General features: G+C 45.6%; 1 protein-coding gene across 3 annotated transcripts in view; it reads right to left on the bottom strand.

The window, feature by feature from the left end:
* The window catches only part of LOC109898615 (myosin-10), a 63,161-nt gene that overhangs the window by 10,768 nt on the left and 35,626 nt on the right, over nucleotides 1-16,767 (bottom strand). Inside the window, exons 6-17 of one of the 3 annotated variants that reach the window (XM_031834383.1) lie at nucleotides 13,213-13,305; nucleotides 12,689-12,752; nucleotides 8,358-8,456; nucleotides 7,992-8,135; nucleotides 7,811-7,906; nucleotides 6,710-6,828; nucleotides 6,407-6,559; nucleotides 6,104-6,277; nucleotides 5,842-6,015; nucleotides 4,918-5,032; nucleotides 4,267-4,329; nucleotides 341-534 (exon numbers count right to left, since the gene is read on the bottom strand). In XM_031834383.1, the coding sequence (XP_031690243.1) occupies nucleotides 341-534; nucleotides 4,267-4,329; nucleotides 4,918-5,032; nucleotides 5,842-6,015; nucleotides 6,104-6,277; nucleotides 6,407-6,559; nucleotides 6,710-6,828; nucleotides 7,811-7,906; nucleotides 7,992-8,135; nucleotides 8,358-8,456; nucleotides 12,689-12,752; nucleotides 13,213-13,305 (1,488 nt within the window). Of the gene's footprint in view, nucleotides 1-340; nucleotides 535-4,266; nucleotides 4,330-4,917; nucleotides 5,033-5,841; nucleotides 6,016-6,103; nucleotides 6,278-6,406; nucleotides 6,560-6,709; nucleotides 6,829-7,810; nucleotides 7,907-7,991; nucleotides 8,136-8,357; nucleotides 8,457-12,688; nucleotides 12,753-13,212; nucleotides 13,306-16,540; nucleotides 16,574-16,767 lie in introns of all 3 variants that reach the window. The other 2 variants (XM_031834380.1, XM_031834381.1) reach the window with 2 other exon arrangements.

Genomic DNA, 16,767 nt, shown 5'->3' with positions numbered 1-16,767 from the left:
TCTGGGCTACGGTGGTTCTGGTGGGTGGTGGAGGGTCTGTAGTGTGGGCTACAGTGGTTCTGGTGTGTGGTGGAGGGGCTGTAGTCTGGGCTACAGTGGTTCTGGTGTGTGGTGGAGGGGCTGCAGTCTGGGCTACAGTGGTTCTGGTGGATGGTTGTGGAGGAGCTGTAGTCTGGGCTACAGTGGTTCTGGTGGGTGGTTGTGGAGGGTCTGTAGTCTGGGCTGCCGTGGTTCTGGTGGGTGGTGGAGGGGCTGTAGTCTGGGCTACAATGGGCAGAGGGGGGGGGGGGGGACTGGTGGTCAGTGAAAGGGGGAGGTTAGTGTGCTGCTCATTGCTCACCCTTTTCTCGTGGTTGGGGATGATGCAGCGGACAAAATTGGGGTTGGTGTTCCTCAGTGTGGCCATGAGCTTGGTGAGAGACTCCTTGTAGAGCTGGCCCACCGTACGGAACATGCCCTTCTTGGTCTTATAGGCTGCGCCGAAGGCCGTCTCGTTCATCCCTGCTACCTGGTCCAGACCCACGATACGGTCCACTGACAGAAGAAAGAGGGAGAGGAGAGAAGGGCAGAGTTAGATGGGTAGACGCTGGTAGAGGGGTGACTGGTGCGTGAACTAAACATATATACTGTATAATCAAGCAGCAAAGGACTAGAGGCATGACCAGGACAGATGAGGGCTTCCAAGTGCAACAACATGTAAACAACATGACGGACAGCCAGAGTGGGTGGGATGGGCGGTTGGCCCTAGCATGACTACATGTTCATTAAAAGCAGACAAAGGAAACAAGACTGAACCAAGCTATTGCAAAACCTAATCCAACTAAACTCAAAACATGTTCATAATACAGCTGTTTTTCCAAGAACAGCACAGCCATTTTCAGCCACTTTCCACCCCCACCGTTACATAAACTGCAGTCAATTGGTTTTATTTGAATGTAAATAGACTAGCTAGATCAGTGGTTGTTCTTGCCATAGAATACAGAGAAAAATATCAACAATACCATCTTGTTTGCATATTCAGATTGCCTCATATATTGATGCTATGTTCTTTGCAGAGATCAAGGGGAAGTGAAGGGAAGAGATGTTACTATTCAATGCGGTGTGTGGCAGCTCACCTTCCTTTAGAGACCAGTTGGCTGTCTCCATTTAGGACAGACAAAACAACCTCCAGGCTAAAAAAGGCATTCCTCAGAGTATTACTAATATAGTGCCTTTGGAAAGTATTCAGACCCCTTGACTTTACAGCCGTAATCTAAAATGTATTACATAGTTTTTCCCCCCTCATCAATCTACACACAATACCCCATAATAACAAAGCAAAAACAGGGTTTTTAGAAATGTTTGCTAATTTATAAAAAATAAAAAACCTGAAATATCACATATACATAAGTATTCAGACCCTTTACTCAGGACTTTGTTGAAGCACCTTTGGCAGCAATTACAGCATCGAGTCTTCTTGGGTATGACGCTACAAGCTTGGCACACCTGTATTTGGGGAGTTTCTCACATTCTTCTATGCAGATCCTCCCAAGCTCTGTCAGGTTGGATGGGGAGTATTGCTGCACAGCTATTTTCAGGTCTCGCCAGAGATGTTAGATTGGGTTCAAGTCCGGGCTCTGGCTGGCCACTCAAGGACATTCAGAGACCTGTCCCGAAGCCACTCCTGCGTTGTCTTGGCTGTGTGCTTAGGGTCGTTGTCCTGTTGGAAGGTGAACCTTTGCCCCAGTCTGAAGTCCTGAGCGCTCTGGAGCAGGTTTTCATTAAGGATCTCTCTGTTCTTTGCGCCATTCATATTTGCCTCGATCCTTCCACTGAAAAACATCCACACAGCAATGATGTTGCAACCACCATGCTTCACCGTAGGGATGGTGCCAGGTTCCCTCCAGATGTGACGCTTGGTATTCAGGTCAAAGAGATGAATCTTGGTTACATCAGACCAGAGAATCTTTTTTCTCATGGCCTGAGAGTCTATAGGTGGCTGTGGGCAAACTCCAAGCGGCCTGTCATGTGCCTTACACTGAGGAGTGGCTTCCGTCTCGCCACTCTACCATAAAGGCCTGATTGGTGCTGCAGAAATGTCTCGACACAATCCTGTCTCGGAGCTCTACAGACAATTCCTTCGGCCTCATGGCTTGGTTTTTGCACTGACATGCACTGTCAACTGTGGGACCTTATATAGACAGGTGTGTACCTTTTCAAATCATGTCCAATTGAATTTACCACAGGTGGACTCCAATCAAGTTGTAGAAACATCTCAAAGATAATCAATGGAAACAGGATGCACATGAGCTCAATTTCGAGTCTCTTAGCAAAGCGTCTGAATACTTAGGTAAAAATGTTTTTGCTTTGTCATTATGGGGTATTGTGTGTAGATTGCTGAGATTTAAAAAACAATTTTGAATCCATTTTAGAATAAGGCTTGAAGTCAAGGGGTTTGAATACTTTCCAAAGGCACTGTATAGTTAAGAAGCGATATCATTTTCAAAACAAGAACTAGATGGAAATGGAACACCGACTGGGTGTCTCAATGTTATTAAATGACACAATCGAATGCATTTGATTTATCAAAAACATAAAAGGAGAAATACTGCTACCGAAGGATAAGTGTGAATTATCATACACTAGAGCAACACATTGGGGGATAAATTACTTTCTGTATTCAGAGAGAAGGATATGTCACAAAGAGCACAACAAAACCCAAAAGGAATATATCTTTCATTCACCAATTCCAATTAGGAACACGTAATTGCCATCTCTCTTTCCATAAGGTACACAGCAGAGCTGAAATTGACCTGTTTGATGAACGAGGGTGAACACAGACAGACAGTGCTGCAATGGGCTATAAATCAGAGCTATACTACGGAATCTATATACTGTACTGAAATATCTTTCAGAAATCCTCTGTTGGGGTCAGGCAGTATTTCCCTTGGCAGGGATGCATCATGCCTCTTTGATGTGATTTTAGAGGCTTATTAGGAAACCATGGTTTCACAGTGTAGTCGGCTGTCCTTAAATGTGGCATGGTAAGCTTCATTGGCATGGTAAGCTTCATTGGAATGGTAAGCTTCATTGGCATGGTAAGCTTCATTGGCATGGTAAGCTTAATTAGCATGGTAAGCTTAATTAACATGGTAAGCTTAATTCGCATGGTAAGCTTCATTGGCATGGTAAGCTTCATTGGCATGGTAAAGCTTCATTGGCATGGTAAAGCTTCATTGGCATGGTAAAGCTTCATTGGCATGGTAAGCTTCATTGGCATGGTAAGCTTCAGTCGCCTTATTATGAAAGAATCTGGACATATGCATACACATTCTTCCTAGATGGTGCAAAGGATAAAGTCATCAGATGAAAAGGGCCCTGATCCGTTTGGAGAACCAGAACCAGGCTTCTAAGCATATGGCAATGGTCAAGACTGACAACTGATTGGAACAGGAACAGAGCTGAATCATTACAACTCTTTGAATCATATTCTCCCCTTAACTCTCAGTGACTGCTCGGATTTACTTCAATATCCAAGGGTGACAGAAGTTTAAGGAGTGTGTGCGAAGGTTAAGTGACACTGACTGATGAATCTTTTCTCCTTCAATCATTGTCATTCCACATCAGCTTCACCGATATCTACAGGGTGATATTTAAGCAAAGCTTAATTTCACAATCTATATTTTTAAATAAAAGATTATGGAAATCAGATCAGTGGTCTGGCATGCAGGTTAAGGTTGCTAAAAAATGTACCCTCAAAAAACAGGCTTAGCTCATGCTAAAGGGATTATGAAATCCAGCAAAGTCAGTGTGATCTGTAGCTAAAATATCCTGTGAAAGAGGTGGTGGAGGAAGTCGGTCTCTATCCATCACTCTCCAGTCAGCTCCAAGCCTTACTGACGTCAGTTTACAGGTGAGTGTTGAAAACATTAAACAGCCATGGCCCTGGTAATGTCCAGGCTTTTTCTCATACATTTACTCCACACCGGCAGATGTCTCCATGCTAGTATTCTTCAAGGTCCTTCCTACGCTGGCTCTTCCAAACAAATTATAACAATCCTGGTGTTTCCTTGTGCAGGTATCTCAAATAAACAATCTGAGCTGAGATTTGACTGAGACAGAATGGCACCAGACAAACCAGCATCGCTGAAAGGTACGGTCTTGGTTAGCAACAGTGCATTATGGGTCATGCAAAGCCTAGAGGCGGTGGGTGCATCTAAGGGTGCAGAGTGCAGCCGTGAGCGAGCAGGAAGAACCCTACAGAGCTGCAGCAACGTGTGCATTCACCTGGAGGCTCAAGGAGACCAGAGGCCTTGTCATAGAAACAGGCTCTCTGAAAGGTCTGAATGTCTACAGCTCAGAAACAGAGAGAGGGGAGGATGTGAAGGACAACTCAGCTTTACATAAACATCCATGCAGACACAGATTTATTCGTATTATGTTACCGCATACACACTCACACAAACAATGATTAGTTGTGTACATTGTAAAGGACAGAGACATATTGCTGTTACTGGTGCAGTAGAATATTCCATGCACAAAAACAAAGCAATTCAGTCATTTCCTTTCTATTAGTTGTTTCTGTATACATTGTAGATGTCCAATGACTCATAATGAAACTCAATCGCTTTTTAAAACAAGTGGATGTGCCAAATGGGGAAATAAAAGGCGGGAGGAGATTTACGAGCGGATATTTCAGGTTACCTCACAAACACACAATGTTTTGGCTGGCAATACTCATCACAGAGAAGCGAGCAGCTGAATATGAACCAGACAAGAAGTCTAGTGGATGAGAGTGCGTACAAAATACTCCCACCATAGCCACTGTCCTAAGTTCCAGGTTTTAAGGGGATTCTTCAATACTGTCACTGGATAACCAAGACTCAAACAAAGTGACAACTACATGGTCCAAACAGGAAGAGAGTACGGGACACTCACCGTCCTTCCACAGTTCAGACACAAACTTGTCAGTTGACTGGTTGAGCAGCGTGGCCACGTTGTCGTTCAGAGGGTCCATGTTCTTCATCAGCCACTCGTCAGCCTTGTAGTCCACCTGAGGAGAGACAGACAGACGTAAGCTAAACAGGCTCTATGTACCGGCACATCGTGTTAAATAGCTTCCTTTTATCTTGTCTCACTGACTTTCATGTCTGATCAAATTAAATAGATACCTGGTCAAGAGAAAATGAGTTTATGCGCTGTAAACAAAACCTATTTATTAAGTCTTAACATGTGTGAGGACTACTGGTGCTGTGACCAGAACAAAATGTACATCTGAATTTTGTGTGACAAATTTAATAAGAAAATGGATGAAGATGATATGATATTTATTTAATGTGGAGTCTGGCCTGCAATGTACACAGGCCCTCTGCAGATGGGAGACCACACTGTGGTGAAAGTTGAAAAATCTTTGATTACGTAACAGTGTAAAATCGGTCTCACACCAACGTGAACCAGATGTGGAGATTGGGAGCAGAACTGGACTTTTGTGCTAAGGCAATTACCTGTTAACTAGAGCTTTAGTGGAGACATGTCCACTGCCTCAAAGGCAGCACTTTAAAATTGACAGGTTACAACGGCATTCAGAAAGAAAACATGTTTCTCAAGACATTATGGAGCTGAACAATAATTCTAATTTCAAAAACACTGCTTCATCTTTCCAACACTCCAACCCCTAACCAGGCAAAGCAACAAAAATGTCAATGGCAAATCAGTTTCTTCGAACGAATGAGGCCCTCGCCAGACAAAGGGAGCTCATATGGCAGAAATACCTTGTTTTCACCAATCAATGATACCATATGAGAGGACGAGCTGAGGAAGTAATTTCAGTGTAATTGAGACCCAGGCTCTGCGTGGACGTACCCTGCCAGCGTAGTGAATGATGCAGAAGTCGGCTTTGTCCTTCAGCTGCCGGGGTTTCTGGAACTTGGGGTGGGTGCCCTGCTCCTGGAGCACCTTGTCTACAAATGTCTTATCAGTGGCCTTGGGGAACCAGCACTCCTCATCCAACAGGGCTAGAACTCCTGGAGGGTTGGTCTGCAGACAGAGAGAAAGGAGAAGAGTGAAGTTCGTCAGACATAATCTGAGTAAAATACACCTATATGTGTAAAGATGAAAAGCTGACCGGTCTCTCAATCAGGTCGATGCAGGGCTGCAGGTCCAGGCCGAAGTCGATGAAGCTCCACTCGATTCCCTCCCTCTGGTACTCCTCCTGCTCCAGGATGAACATGGTGTGGTTGAACAGCTGCTGCAGCTTCTCGTTGGTGTAGTTGATGCACAGCTGTTCAAATGAGTTCAGCTAGAGGAGGGATATGGGGAGAGAAAGATGTGAAAGATGAGTATTACAGATCAATAAGACAAGACAGTCCCTCTTGGACATGATTATATGTCTGCAACAAGAGATGAATGATCTTGAAAATAAATTTACCTCAAAGATCTCAAAGCCAGCGATGTCCAGGATGCCGATGAAGGAGGCTCCCTGTCTCTTGGTCCTGTCCAGGGCCTTGTTGATGCGGTGGACGAGCCAGCGGAACAGACGCTCATATGTGGCCTTGGCCAGGGCTTCCACTGCAAAGTCAGCCTGAGGAGAGAACCAGAGAGCGATAGACGACAGTCTGCTGGGTACCAGTCTGTTTCTGCTTAGGCCAACTTCATGGACCTGCATAGATCAGTGTTAGTGAATTCATAAACAGGAGTGTACAACTGATGGGAACTGGAGAACAGCTCCTACCTGTTCTTTGGTCTGGGCCTTCTGGACGTAGTCTCGGCCCACTTTGATGCGGGGGGATAGAATGGCCCTGGTAAACTCCATCACATTCAGCCCCAGCAGGTGGCACAGCTTCTGAGCCACTGGGAGGAGAGACAGGACATTGGGTTACTAGTGACCCATCAGTGTTGCCCCTGGAGATGGGCACAGACAGAGCTTTCTATATAGTACAAATAGATAGCTTTGTATGCAGCCTAACCAGTCTCAATTCAAAACAGTTGAGGAAATGTCAGACAGGAATATGTAATGAAAGACCTCAGTAAAGCACTAACGCTACATTTCACCCCAGCTACCCAAGGATATGGCCACAGTCTGATGTATGATTCATCAGTCAAAATCACCAAGGATAAATCTTAGCAGAGACACATCCACTTTCCTAATGACAACCAAACTGCATGGCTTGCCATTATAAACTGACCCTTAATGCAGAGCAACGTGCCAGAAATAAATGATAAATGACACATGTATTCCTACTAGCCATCTCCTTCTGAAGTAAAATACAGACACGTAGCATGAGCCCCGGGGTATAACATACCTGATATGGACCGCTACAATGTGCCTGCCTGTCTTTATATTAACAAAAACCGGACAAAGAGCTCCAGCCAAGACACTGTCACTGCAGGAGTTCCTAGGAATCTGACCTCAGTTCAGTGAAGTGTCTCTGCACTGCCAGACTTCATAATGTACTAAGGGCAGACATCTGGAGCTGCTGACGCTTTGCTATCCTTGTCTCAGCCACAACGGTGAAGGATGACTCTACTCTGCTACTGTTGTGATTCCAGCGGACTCACACTAAGACCCAATACTGATTACAGCATAATTTTAATGAAGCTGTTCTGCAATAAGTTATGTGGACCAAGTGAGCGGACTGTTTTTGAGACTGAGCAGCATATTGTGGGAGGATGATCAATGTTGAAGAGAATCAAATCAGAGAATCAGCTCACTGTAAACTGGGACAATGTATTTTCAGCTGTGTGGTGAGAAATGGTCAAACTTAAGCTGGATGATTTCAAAGTGCTGGAGTGTTGGTTGGATTATGTATGGCCTCTGAGGGTATAGCATTACCTGTGTTCTCAGGCATGGAGGCCTGGTCTGTGTTCCTCTCCTTTTTGAAGACAACGTTACCAAACTGTAGTACTGCAGACACCACCTTCAGCATGCCTGCAACCACAAGGGAGAGTGAATCAGATAAGAGGCAAGGACAGACATTGATACTACATGTATGGTGAAGCGTGTGTGTACTCACATACGATCTCCTCATGGGAGAAGCTCATGATGTGCATGGCATCCATGGTCTCCTGGAAGTTGTCCTTGTCCTGCTGGCCAGGGATGGTAATGTTGCCGTTGGACAGGAAGCGGTAGTTGTTGAAGCCCTCCAGGAGCAGGTCGGCTGAAAGGAGAGGGGTAGGGGGAGACAAATCAAAAACCAGTAGTATAACAGAACAGCCAAGACTTATAACATGAGGAGAAATAATGAAATGGTATTATTTCTGGCAAGCCATTTCTGGCGCAGAGCACTGAAAAACTGAAAAGAATAGACATAGTTGTGATTCTTCTTGCAGGAGACACTACTGACAATCATTATAATTGGAATGGTGTATAAGATACTGACTTTTGAGGTGTTCCCCGGCTCCTGCCAGAAGCTGGTAGAAGACATGGAAGGTCCTCTCGTCTTTGGCCTGGCGAACGGCCCTGGACTTCTCCAGGAGGTCTGGTAGTCAGGGAGTCAAGGTCCAAAGGAGCAATGCCATCATTCCTGTGCTGGTAAATGGCTTACTGGTTATTGTGCCATGCCTATCAGAATCTTCTCAAACATACAATGGATTGGTATGAATTGCTGCTTCTTGCTATACTCGTATGATATACTGTCAAATAATAAGTGTTTATTTCTGTTAATGCCAATCTCAATAGACTTTAATATGTTAAATACGGTCCCAATCTAGAGATACTGGGCAGAATTTGCTGGCCCTAAAACAGTAAAGTCATGTTTTTATTTTGTATTCTATTTCACCTTTATTTAACCAGGTAGGCTAGTTGAGAACACCTTTATTTAACCAGGTAGGCTAGTTGAGAACAAGTTCTCATTTGCAACTGCGACCTGGCCAAGATAAAGCATAGCAGTGTGAACAGACAACACAGAGTTACACAGCAGAAAAAAAAGGGGAGTCTATATACACATTGTGTGCAAAAGGCATGAGGAGGTAGGCGAATAATTACAATTTTGCAGATTAACACTGGAGTGATAAATGATCAGATGGTCATGTACAGGTAGAGATATTGGTGTGCAAAAGAGCAGAAAAGTAAATAAATAAAAACAGTATGGGGATGAGGTAGGTAAAAATGGGTGGGCTATTTACCGATAGACTATGTACAGCTGCAGTGATCGGTTAGCTGCTCAGATAGCAGATGTTTGAACTTCAGCGATTTTTGCAATTCGTTCCAGTCACAGGCAGCAGAGAACTGGAACGAAAGGCGGCCAAATGAGGTGTTGGCTTTAGGGATGATCAGTGAGATACACCTGCTGGGGCGCGTGCTACGGATGGGTGTTGCCATCGTGACCAGTGAACTGAGATAAGGCAGAGCTTTACCTAGCATGGACTTGTAGATGACCTGGAGCCAGTGGGTCTGGCGACGAATATGTAGCGAGGGCCAGCCGACTAGAGCATACAAGTCTCAGTGGTGGGTGGTATAAGGTGCTTTAGTGACAAAACGGATGGCACTGTGATAAACTGCATCCAGTTTGCTGAGTAGAGTGTTGGAAGCAATTTTGTAGATGACATCGCCGAAGTCGAGGATCGGTAGGATAGTCAGTTTTACTAGGGTAAGTTTGGCGGCGTGAGTGAAGGAGGCTTTGTTGCGGAATAGAAAGCCGACTCTAGATTTGATTTTAGATTGGAGATGTTTGATCTGAGTCTGGAAGGAGAGTTTACAGTCTAGCCAGACACCTAGGTACTTATAGATGTCCACATATTCAAGGTCGGAACCATCCAGGGTGGTGATGCTGGTCAGGTGTGCGGGTGCAGGCAGCGAACGGTTGAAAAGCATGCATTTGGTTTTACTAGCGTTTAAGAGCAGTTGGAGGCCACGGAAGGAGTGTTGTATGGGATTGAAGCTTGTTTGGAGGTTAGATAGCACAGTGTCCAAGGACGGGCCGGAAGTATATAGAATGGTGTCGTCTGCGTAGAGGTGGATCAGGGAATCGCCCGCAGCAAGAGCAACATCATTGATATATACAGAGAAAAGAGTCGGCCCGAGGATTGAACCCTGTGGCACCCCCATAGAGACTGCCAGAGGACCGGACAGCATGCCCTCCGATTTGACACACTGAACTCTGTCTGCAAAGTAATTGGTGAACCAGGCAAGGCAGTCATCCGAAAAACCGAGGCTACTGAGTCTGCCGATAAGAATATGGTGATTGACAGAGTCGAAAGCCTTGGCAAGGTCGATGAAGACGGCTGCACAGTACTGTCTTTTATCGATGGCGGTTATGATATCATTTAGTACCTTGAGCGTGGCTGAGGTGCACCCGTGACCGGCTCGGAAACCAGATTGCACAGCGGAGAAGGTACAGTGGGATTCGAGATGGTCAGTGACCTGTTTGTTGACTTGGCTTTCGAAGACCTTAGATAGGCAGGGCAGGATGGATATAGGTCTGTAACAGTTTGGGTCCAGGGTGTCTCCCCCTTTGAAGAGGGGGATGACTGCGGCAGCTTTCCAATCATTGGGGATCTCAGACGATATGAAAGAGAGGTTGAACAGGCTGGTAATAGGGGTTGCGACAATGGCGGCGGATAGTTTCAGAAATAGAGGGTCCAGATTGTCAAGCCCAGCTGATTTGTACGGGTCCAGGTTTTGCAGCTCTTTCAGAACATCTGCTATCTGGATTTTGGTAAAGGAGAACCTGGAGAGGCTTGGGCGAGTAGCTGCGGGGGGGCGGAGCTGTTGGCCGAGGTTGGAGTAGCCAGGCGGAAGGCATGGCCAGCCGTTGAGAAATGATTGTTGAAGTTTTCGATAATCATGGATTTATCGGTGGTGACCGTGTTACCTAGCCTCAGTGAAGTGGGCAGCTGGGAGGAGGTGCTCTTGTTCTCCATGGACTTCACAGTGTCCCAGAACTTTTTGGAGTTGGAGCTACAGGATGCAAATTTCTGCCTGAAGAAGCTGGCCTTAGCTTTCCTGACTGACTGCGTGTATTGGTTCCTGACTTCCCTGAACAGTTGCATATCGCGGGAACTATTCGATGCTATTGCAGTCCGCCACAGGATGTTTTTGTGCTGGTCGAGGGCAGTCAGGTCTGGAGTGAACCAAGGGCTATATCTGTTCTTAGTTCTGCATTTTTTGAACGGAGCATGCTTATCTAAAATGGTGAGGAAGTTACTTTTAAAGAATGACCAGGCATCCTCAACTGACGGGATGAGGTCAATGTCCTTCCAGGATACCCGGGCCAGGTCGATTAGAAAGGCCTGCTCACAGAAGTGTTTTAGGGAGCGTTTGACAGTGATGAGGGGTGGTCGTTTGACTGCGGCTCCGTAGCGGATACAGGCAATGAGGCAGTGATCGCTGAGATCCTAGTTGAAGACAGCGGAGGTGTATTTGGAGGGCCAGTTGGTCAGGATGACGTCTATGAGGGTGCCCTTGTTTACAGATTTAGGGTTGTACCTGGTGGGTTCCTTGATGATTTGTGTGAGATTGAGGGCATCTAGCTTAGATTGTAGGACTGCCAGGGTGTTAAGTATATCCCAGTTTAGGTCACCTAACAGAACAAACTCTGAAGCTAGATGGAGGGCGATCAATTCACAAATGGTGTCCAGGGCACAGCTGGGAGCTGAGGGGGGTCGGTAGCAGGCGGCAACAGTGAGAGACTTGTTTCTGGAGAGAGTAATTTTCAAAATTAGTAGTTCGAACTGTTTGGGTATGGACCTGGAAAGTATGACATTACTTTGCAGGCTATCTCTGCAGTAGACTGCAACTCCTCCCCCTTTGGCAGTTCTATCTTGACGGAAAATCTTATAGTTGGGTATGGAAATCTCAGAATTTTTGGTGGCCTTCCTGAGCCAGGATTCAGACACGGCAAGGACATCAGGGTTAGCAGAGTGTGCTAAAGCAGTGAGTAAAACAAACTTAGGGAGGAGGCTTCTGATGTTGACATGCATGAAACAAAGGCTTTTTCGATCACAGAAGTCAACAAATGAGGGTGCCTGGGGACATGCAGGGCCTGGGTTTACCTCCACATCACCCGCGGAACAGAGGAGGAGTAGAATGAGGGTGCGGCTAAAGGCTATCAAAACTGGTCGCCTAGAGCGTTGGGGACAGAGAATAAAAGGAGCAGATTTCTGGGCATGGTAGAATATATTCAGGGCATAATGCGCAGACAGGGGTATGTGTTTCTGATCACTTGTGTCTGAATACAGGGTGTTCTGTCTAGAGAGCGACCATTTTGGGCTACAGGCAAGAGCTCAACTGTGCAAATCACTGGACCTTAGTTTTACAGGAGACTGAAATGCCCACTGAGTGGGTTGCTATTTAGTCAGTGTTTCCAGAAACCTTGACTACCACCATCTCAGAAAGAGGAATGCCTGTATAGCACACATCACACTGCTTTATAAATCATACTTTCTGCAATGCCAAATCTTGCACAACATGCTATTCTTGAGGGACACAAATTTGACATATCTCACAAGCATAACGACCAGATATAATTCAATCTTAGAAAACGAAAACCAGTATTCTCCAAAGTCAACCTAATCATGAATAAACAAAGGCTGAGTATGAATATATCTAGCTCTAAGAACCTAAGTCTATCTACAATCTGGTGAGCACTCTGCATTGAAGTGTGGCACAAATCCCAGAGCCCCTTGAGCCAAACCCCGACTATGTATGTGCATCTGCAGACTCCTGCATCCCCTCCCCCTTCACTTCCCAGTCTCCCATCTTTGAGGATACAGGTCTCGATATTGGCCCCAACAATGTAGCCGGTCACGTCAAAGTTGACTCTGATGAACTTGCCCTGTAGGGAAGGATACAAAATGTGTAAGGCAGCAGTTCTAAACATTGTGTGACATTGTAGGCCTCTGTGAGCCCAAAACACAGTCCCCACTGAGTCAACAGTATCACTTCTGCAGACATCCGTGACGTAGAATGTCAGGTCTGGTCGGAAGTGGGGATACACTGTGTGTGTGTGTGTGTGTGTGTGTGTGTGTGTGTGTGTGTGTGTGTGTGTGTGTGTGTGTGTGTGTGTGTGTGTGTATGCCAGGATTATGGAACATGGAAAGCACATTGCCGTGCTCTTTAGCAGACAGTGTTCTCCTTCACACACATTTTCACTGTATTCTGGAGAGCCAGGTCCTACAATACCTATTTACACAGAGGGACCGTTTATAGACCGTCTACAAATGTGTACATAAAACATACAGTACAGCTGTCACATTCGAGACCATTTTTATCCAGGGGGAGCTTTTTAAACTTACGAAACGTGACGAGTTGTCGTTTTTCACCGTCTTGGCATTGCCAAAGGATTCAAGGATGGGGTTGGCTTGCAGAAGCTGCCGTTCCAGCTCGCCCTGTGAAGTGAGGGAGAAACTGAGTGATATAGAGCCAGGTAATACCGCCACCACCTAAACCAGCCATGAACCGCTAATGAAAGATGTATTAAATCGGTATGGACAAGTGCCTTTGCTTTCACCACAGGGTGGACATGGGAAATAAAGAGAGTGTGAGAATGGAGCCTCTGTTATGCAGTAGACATCTGCTATATTTCTACTGAATGAATAACCCATTAAAAGTATGATGTCAGTAAGACGACATTGTACCCAATTATTTCATACAATGTTGAGAAACACTAAATGTAAACCATATGGTTCAGCTCATCTGCGAAACGGAAGATTCAGTGCACTCTTGACTGAGGCTTTCTTTAATAATGCATTCCTCAATATCAATACCAGTTTTTGGAGAGAAAAATCATTTTTGTTTGACTGAACACAAAATGGTGCAGCACTAGAATCCTCCTCAAAGGGCCTGATCATAATGCTCTTAAATCAGATGTGGCGGTCGTGTTATGCTCATATTAACATCTAAATATTATTCTGTTTATTATATTATACAGTTTAATAATATTATGTCAAAACATACACCAACTGATCAATTCGAGCTATTGAGCAGAGCGAATACAAGCCTACTGTATGAATCATGTAGACAGAGGTTTATATGCTGTTTATATGCTGGTCATGACCATCATAGGTTGGAGGGCATAGCCAACCACAGGGCATAGCCAACCACAGGGCATAGCCAACCACAGGGCATAGCCAACTGTCTCACAGGGTTTGAGAGGCCACTAGTCTACTTCTTCCCCACATACAGAGAGGACAGAGGGTAAAAAGCAGCACTGCCTGCAGTAACTAAAGTGAGACATTGTGGGGTGGTGAGAACATTCCTGTGGTTGTGACGCTGCTCACATGCACCCTCCACTTCCGGGAGGCACTGCTGTGACGGGGTGGTGGCTACATCCCAAATCCTCGAGCGGTGGGGGCATTCCACCACCACGCACCTCGCCCACTTTACCCGCTCTAACCAGGGCGCTGGCTCTGTGGGCACAACAGAAATAGCACTGCAACCAGTCAGCCTGTACCGCCCTGGTTTCTCTACGGTGATGGGACACTGGGGCCTGGTTTTTGATGACCCAGTGGGCCAGAGTTTTCTGTGATTTTAAAGGTTGGGGGGTAGCGCTGCCCAGCCCCACCACAGATATGTGGGACAGGCTCAGCCTACATACGGGTGAGTGAGAGAGTGGTGCAGAGAGAAGTAGGTCTGCTGCCAGAAGGACTGGGGTCTGGCCCACTTAAACATACTGCAGCCTCTACCGTGGAGATGTGTCGCAGCCAACCCTGAAGCACATCCTATAACTCAGGTTTCTAGAGTTTGAGAAACGCACTACAGAGCATACATACACTAAACCCCTGGTTCCAGACAAGACACATTCTTGACTAAATGTTTTCTGAATAGTTAATAGTTAATAGTTAATAGTTTAATTAGCCCCAATGACTCCACATATCAATCATTTCCAGGAATGAGACTGGAGTCGGGGTGCCTGTAGTGCGATGTGAGGACTATTTTTCTTTCAGGATTTCAACTCAGGGTGGAAATCAGATCTAAACTGTACAGATCACATGGGGGTATTGAGTTCCTCCTCCCACTGTCTGGATCAGAGTCAGAGAGCTGCTCCAGTCAAACCGCTCTCTCCTGATGGCTGGACGCTAGGGAAGGGTGATGTGGACATTTTCACTCCCTCTCTTATCCTTTACCTACTACACTGCACAATACCTCCCTACCTCCCTAATGCACACACATTGTATCAGATCAATGCAATACTTCCACTGCTCTGCCCCACAAAAAAAGCCCCAAGTTCCTGACTACTGGGTGTCTGGGGCCCACTCTTCTATCAGAGCTGCTACTTGGACCCCAGCCTCCCCTCTCCTCCCTCCCATCATCCCCTCGCTCCACATTCCTCTGGCCCGTGCTCATAGGGATCCTAGCTGGACACAGAGGCAGCGTGGTGTGGGAGAGCAGTGAGCTGTAGTGGACTGGTGTATTCTGGCACAGGGACCCAGGTACAGAGTTACAGCCAGGATATCGCCACACATCAACACTGTGTAGTACATATACACAACCTGGGTGAGTGTACATTTTTTTGGGGGGGGGGGTGTTTAATCATAGCAGCATCTGCTTCAGCAAAGCATAGCTTTACTGAGGGGGAAAAAAGGTTTTGGGAAAAAAAATAGCTCCTGGGCAAACTGAGTGGGGGGACAATGAGGGCCAGTAAATATATCATTTACACTCAGAAGTATCCACAGTGGAGTATTCAGTTGGAAAGAATGATGTAATGTTAGAAGTCTCTGTGGGGGAACAGTGGATCATGAATCAAGCTGAAACATTCTGCACAGTGTATTAGTCCCAGGTGAGCCTCTGTTGTTACTGAAGCATGCCCATGTTGTGCAGCAGAGAGACAATAGTAGCTTCATTTCATTCCCCAAGATGTCCAGGTGAGGATCGCGATGGAGATGGGAAGTTCAAAGCATTCCCACATCACTGACCCAACATGTGCTTATCGATTAGGAACAATCAAAAGCAACAGCTACTCAGAGACTGTACTGTAGGACAGGAATCCACGGTGTGTGAATGAGTAGTCAGGTGTTGTTATGGACACAAACCGTATTTGTGTGGCCATGGGCATTAACCGTGCATGAAAGGTATTTGAAGCTATGCCAAAGGCTTTCTGAGCTAATCAAATGAAAAACTAGCATGAATAAAGGAGAATGGTTGAGATATTAGAGGGCTGTTGTGGAAGAGGGTTTGGAGAGCCACAGTCTGATGTGATTTCACAGTTCACACCAAATCCTCTCATTGCCATGGACATTCAAAGTGGGAATAACAAAGATAAATATGACTAGAACCTAACCACAAAAAGCACATGCATATGGGGTTAGTTATTGTAAGGTCACTGCAAATTAACAGCCACTGTGTTTCAAATGACAAAATATTTGTTTCCCTTTTTAAGGCTTACTGTATGTTGACACTGTTGGGCATTTCCTTAAAATAAACCTAAAACAACTGATAAAACACAATGTAATACAAGTCTGTCGGTTTGATAGCAGACTTAAACGTTTTGCCAGCACAAACAAACACCACATATACCAGCAGAGATAAGTTCATGGGAAAAGACAGTACAGTTTGATTTCGAGAAGGGCATGCAAAAACATCCAAACTGAGCACAAGTGTTTTAGAAAGTAGGGAAACACTTGCCTGGAGCTTGTTCAACGCTTTAGGGGATTCGGGCTGTTTGTTTCAGGTAATAAACAAAGGGAAGGGTTAGACCTGGAGGTGCTTATGTCAAACACAAGCCATACGCAGTGAACCTACTGGTGGCTAACATGATCCTGCTAACATGATCCTGCTAACATTATCCTGCTAACATTATCCCGCTAACATTATCCCGCTAACATTATCCCGCTAACATTATCCTGCTAACA

The sequence above is a fragment of the Oncorhynchus kisutch genome, linkage group LG10 (genome assembly GCF_002021735.2).
Source record: "Oncorhynchus kisutch isolate 150728-3 linkage group LG10, Okis_V2, whole genome shotgun sequence".
In the NCBI taxonomy this organism is placed as follows: Eukaryota; Metazoa; Chordata; class Actinopteri; order Salmoniformes; family Salmonidae; genus Oncorhynchus; species Oncorhynchus kisutch.
The sequence above is the reverse complement of the archived record's forward strand: the minus strand, read 5'-3'. Positions and strand labels throughout refer to the sequence as shown.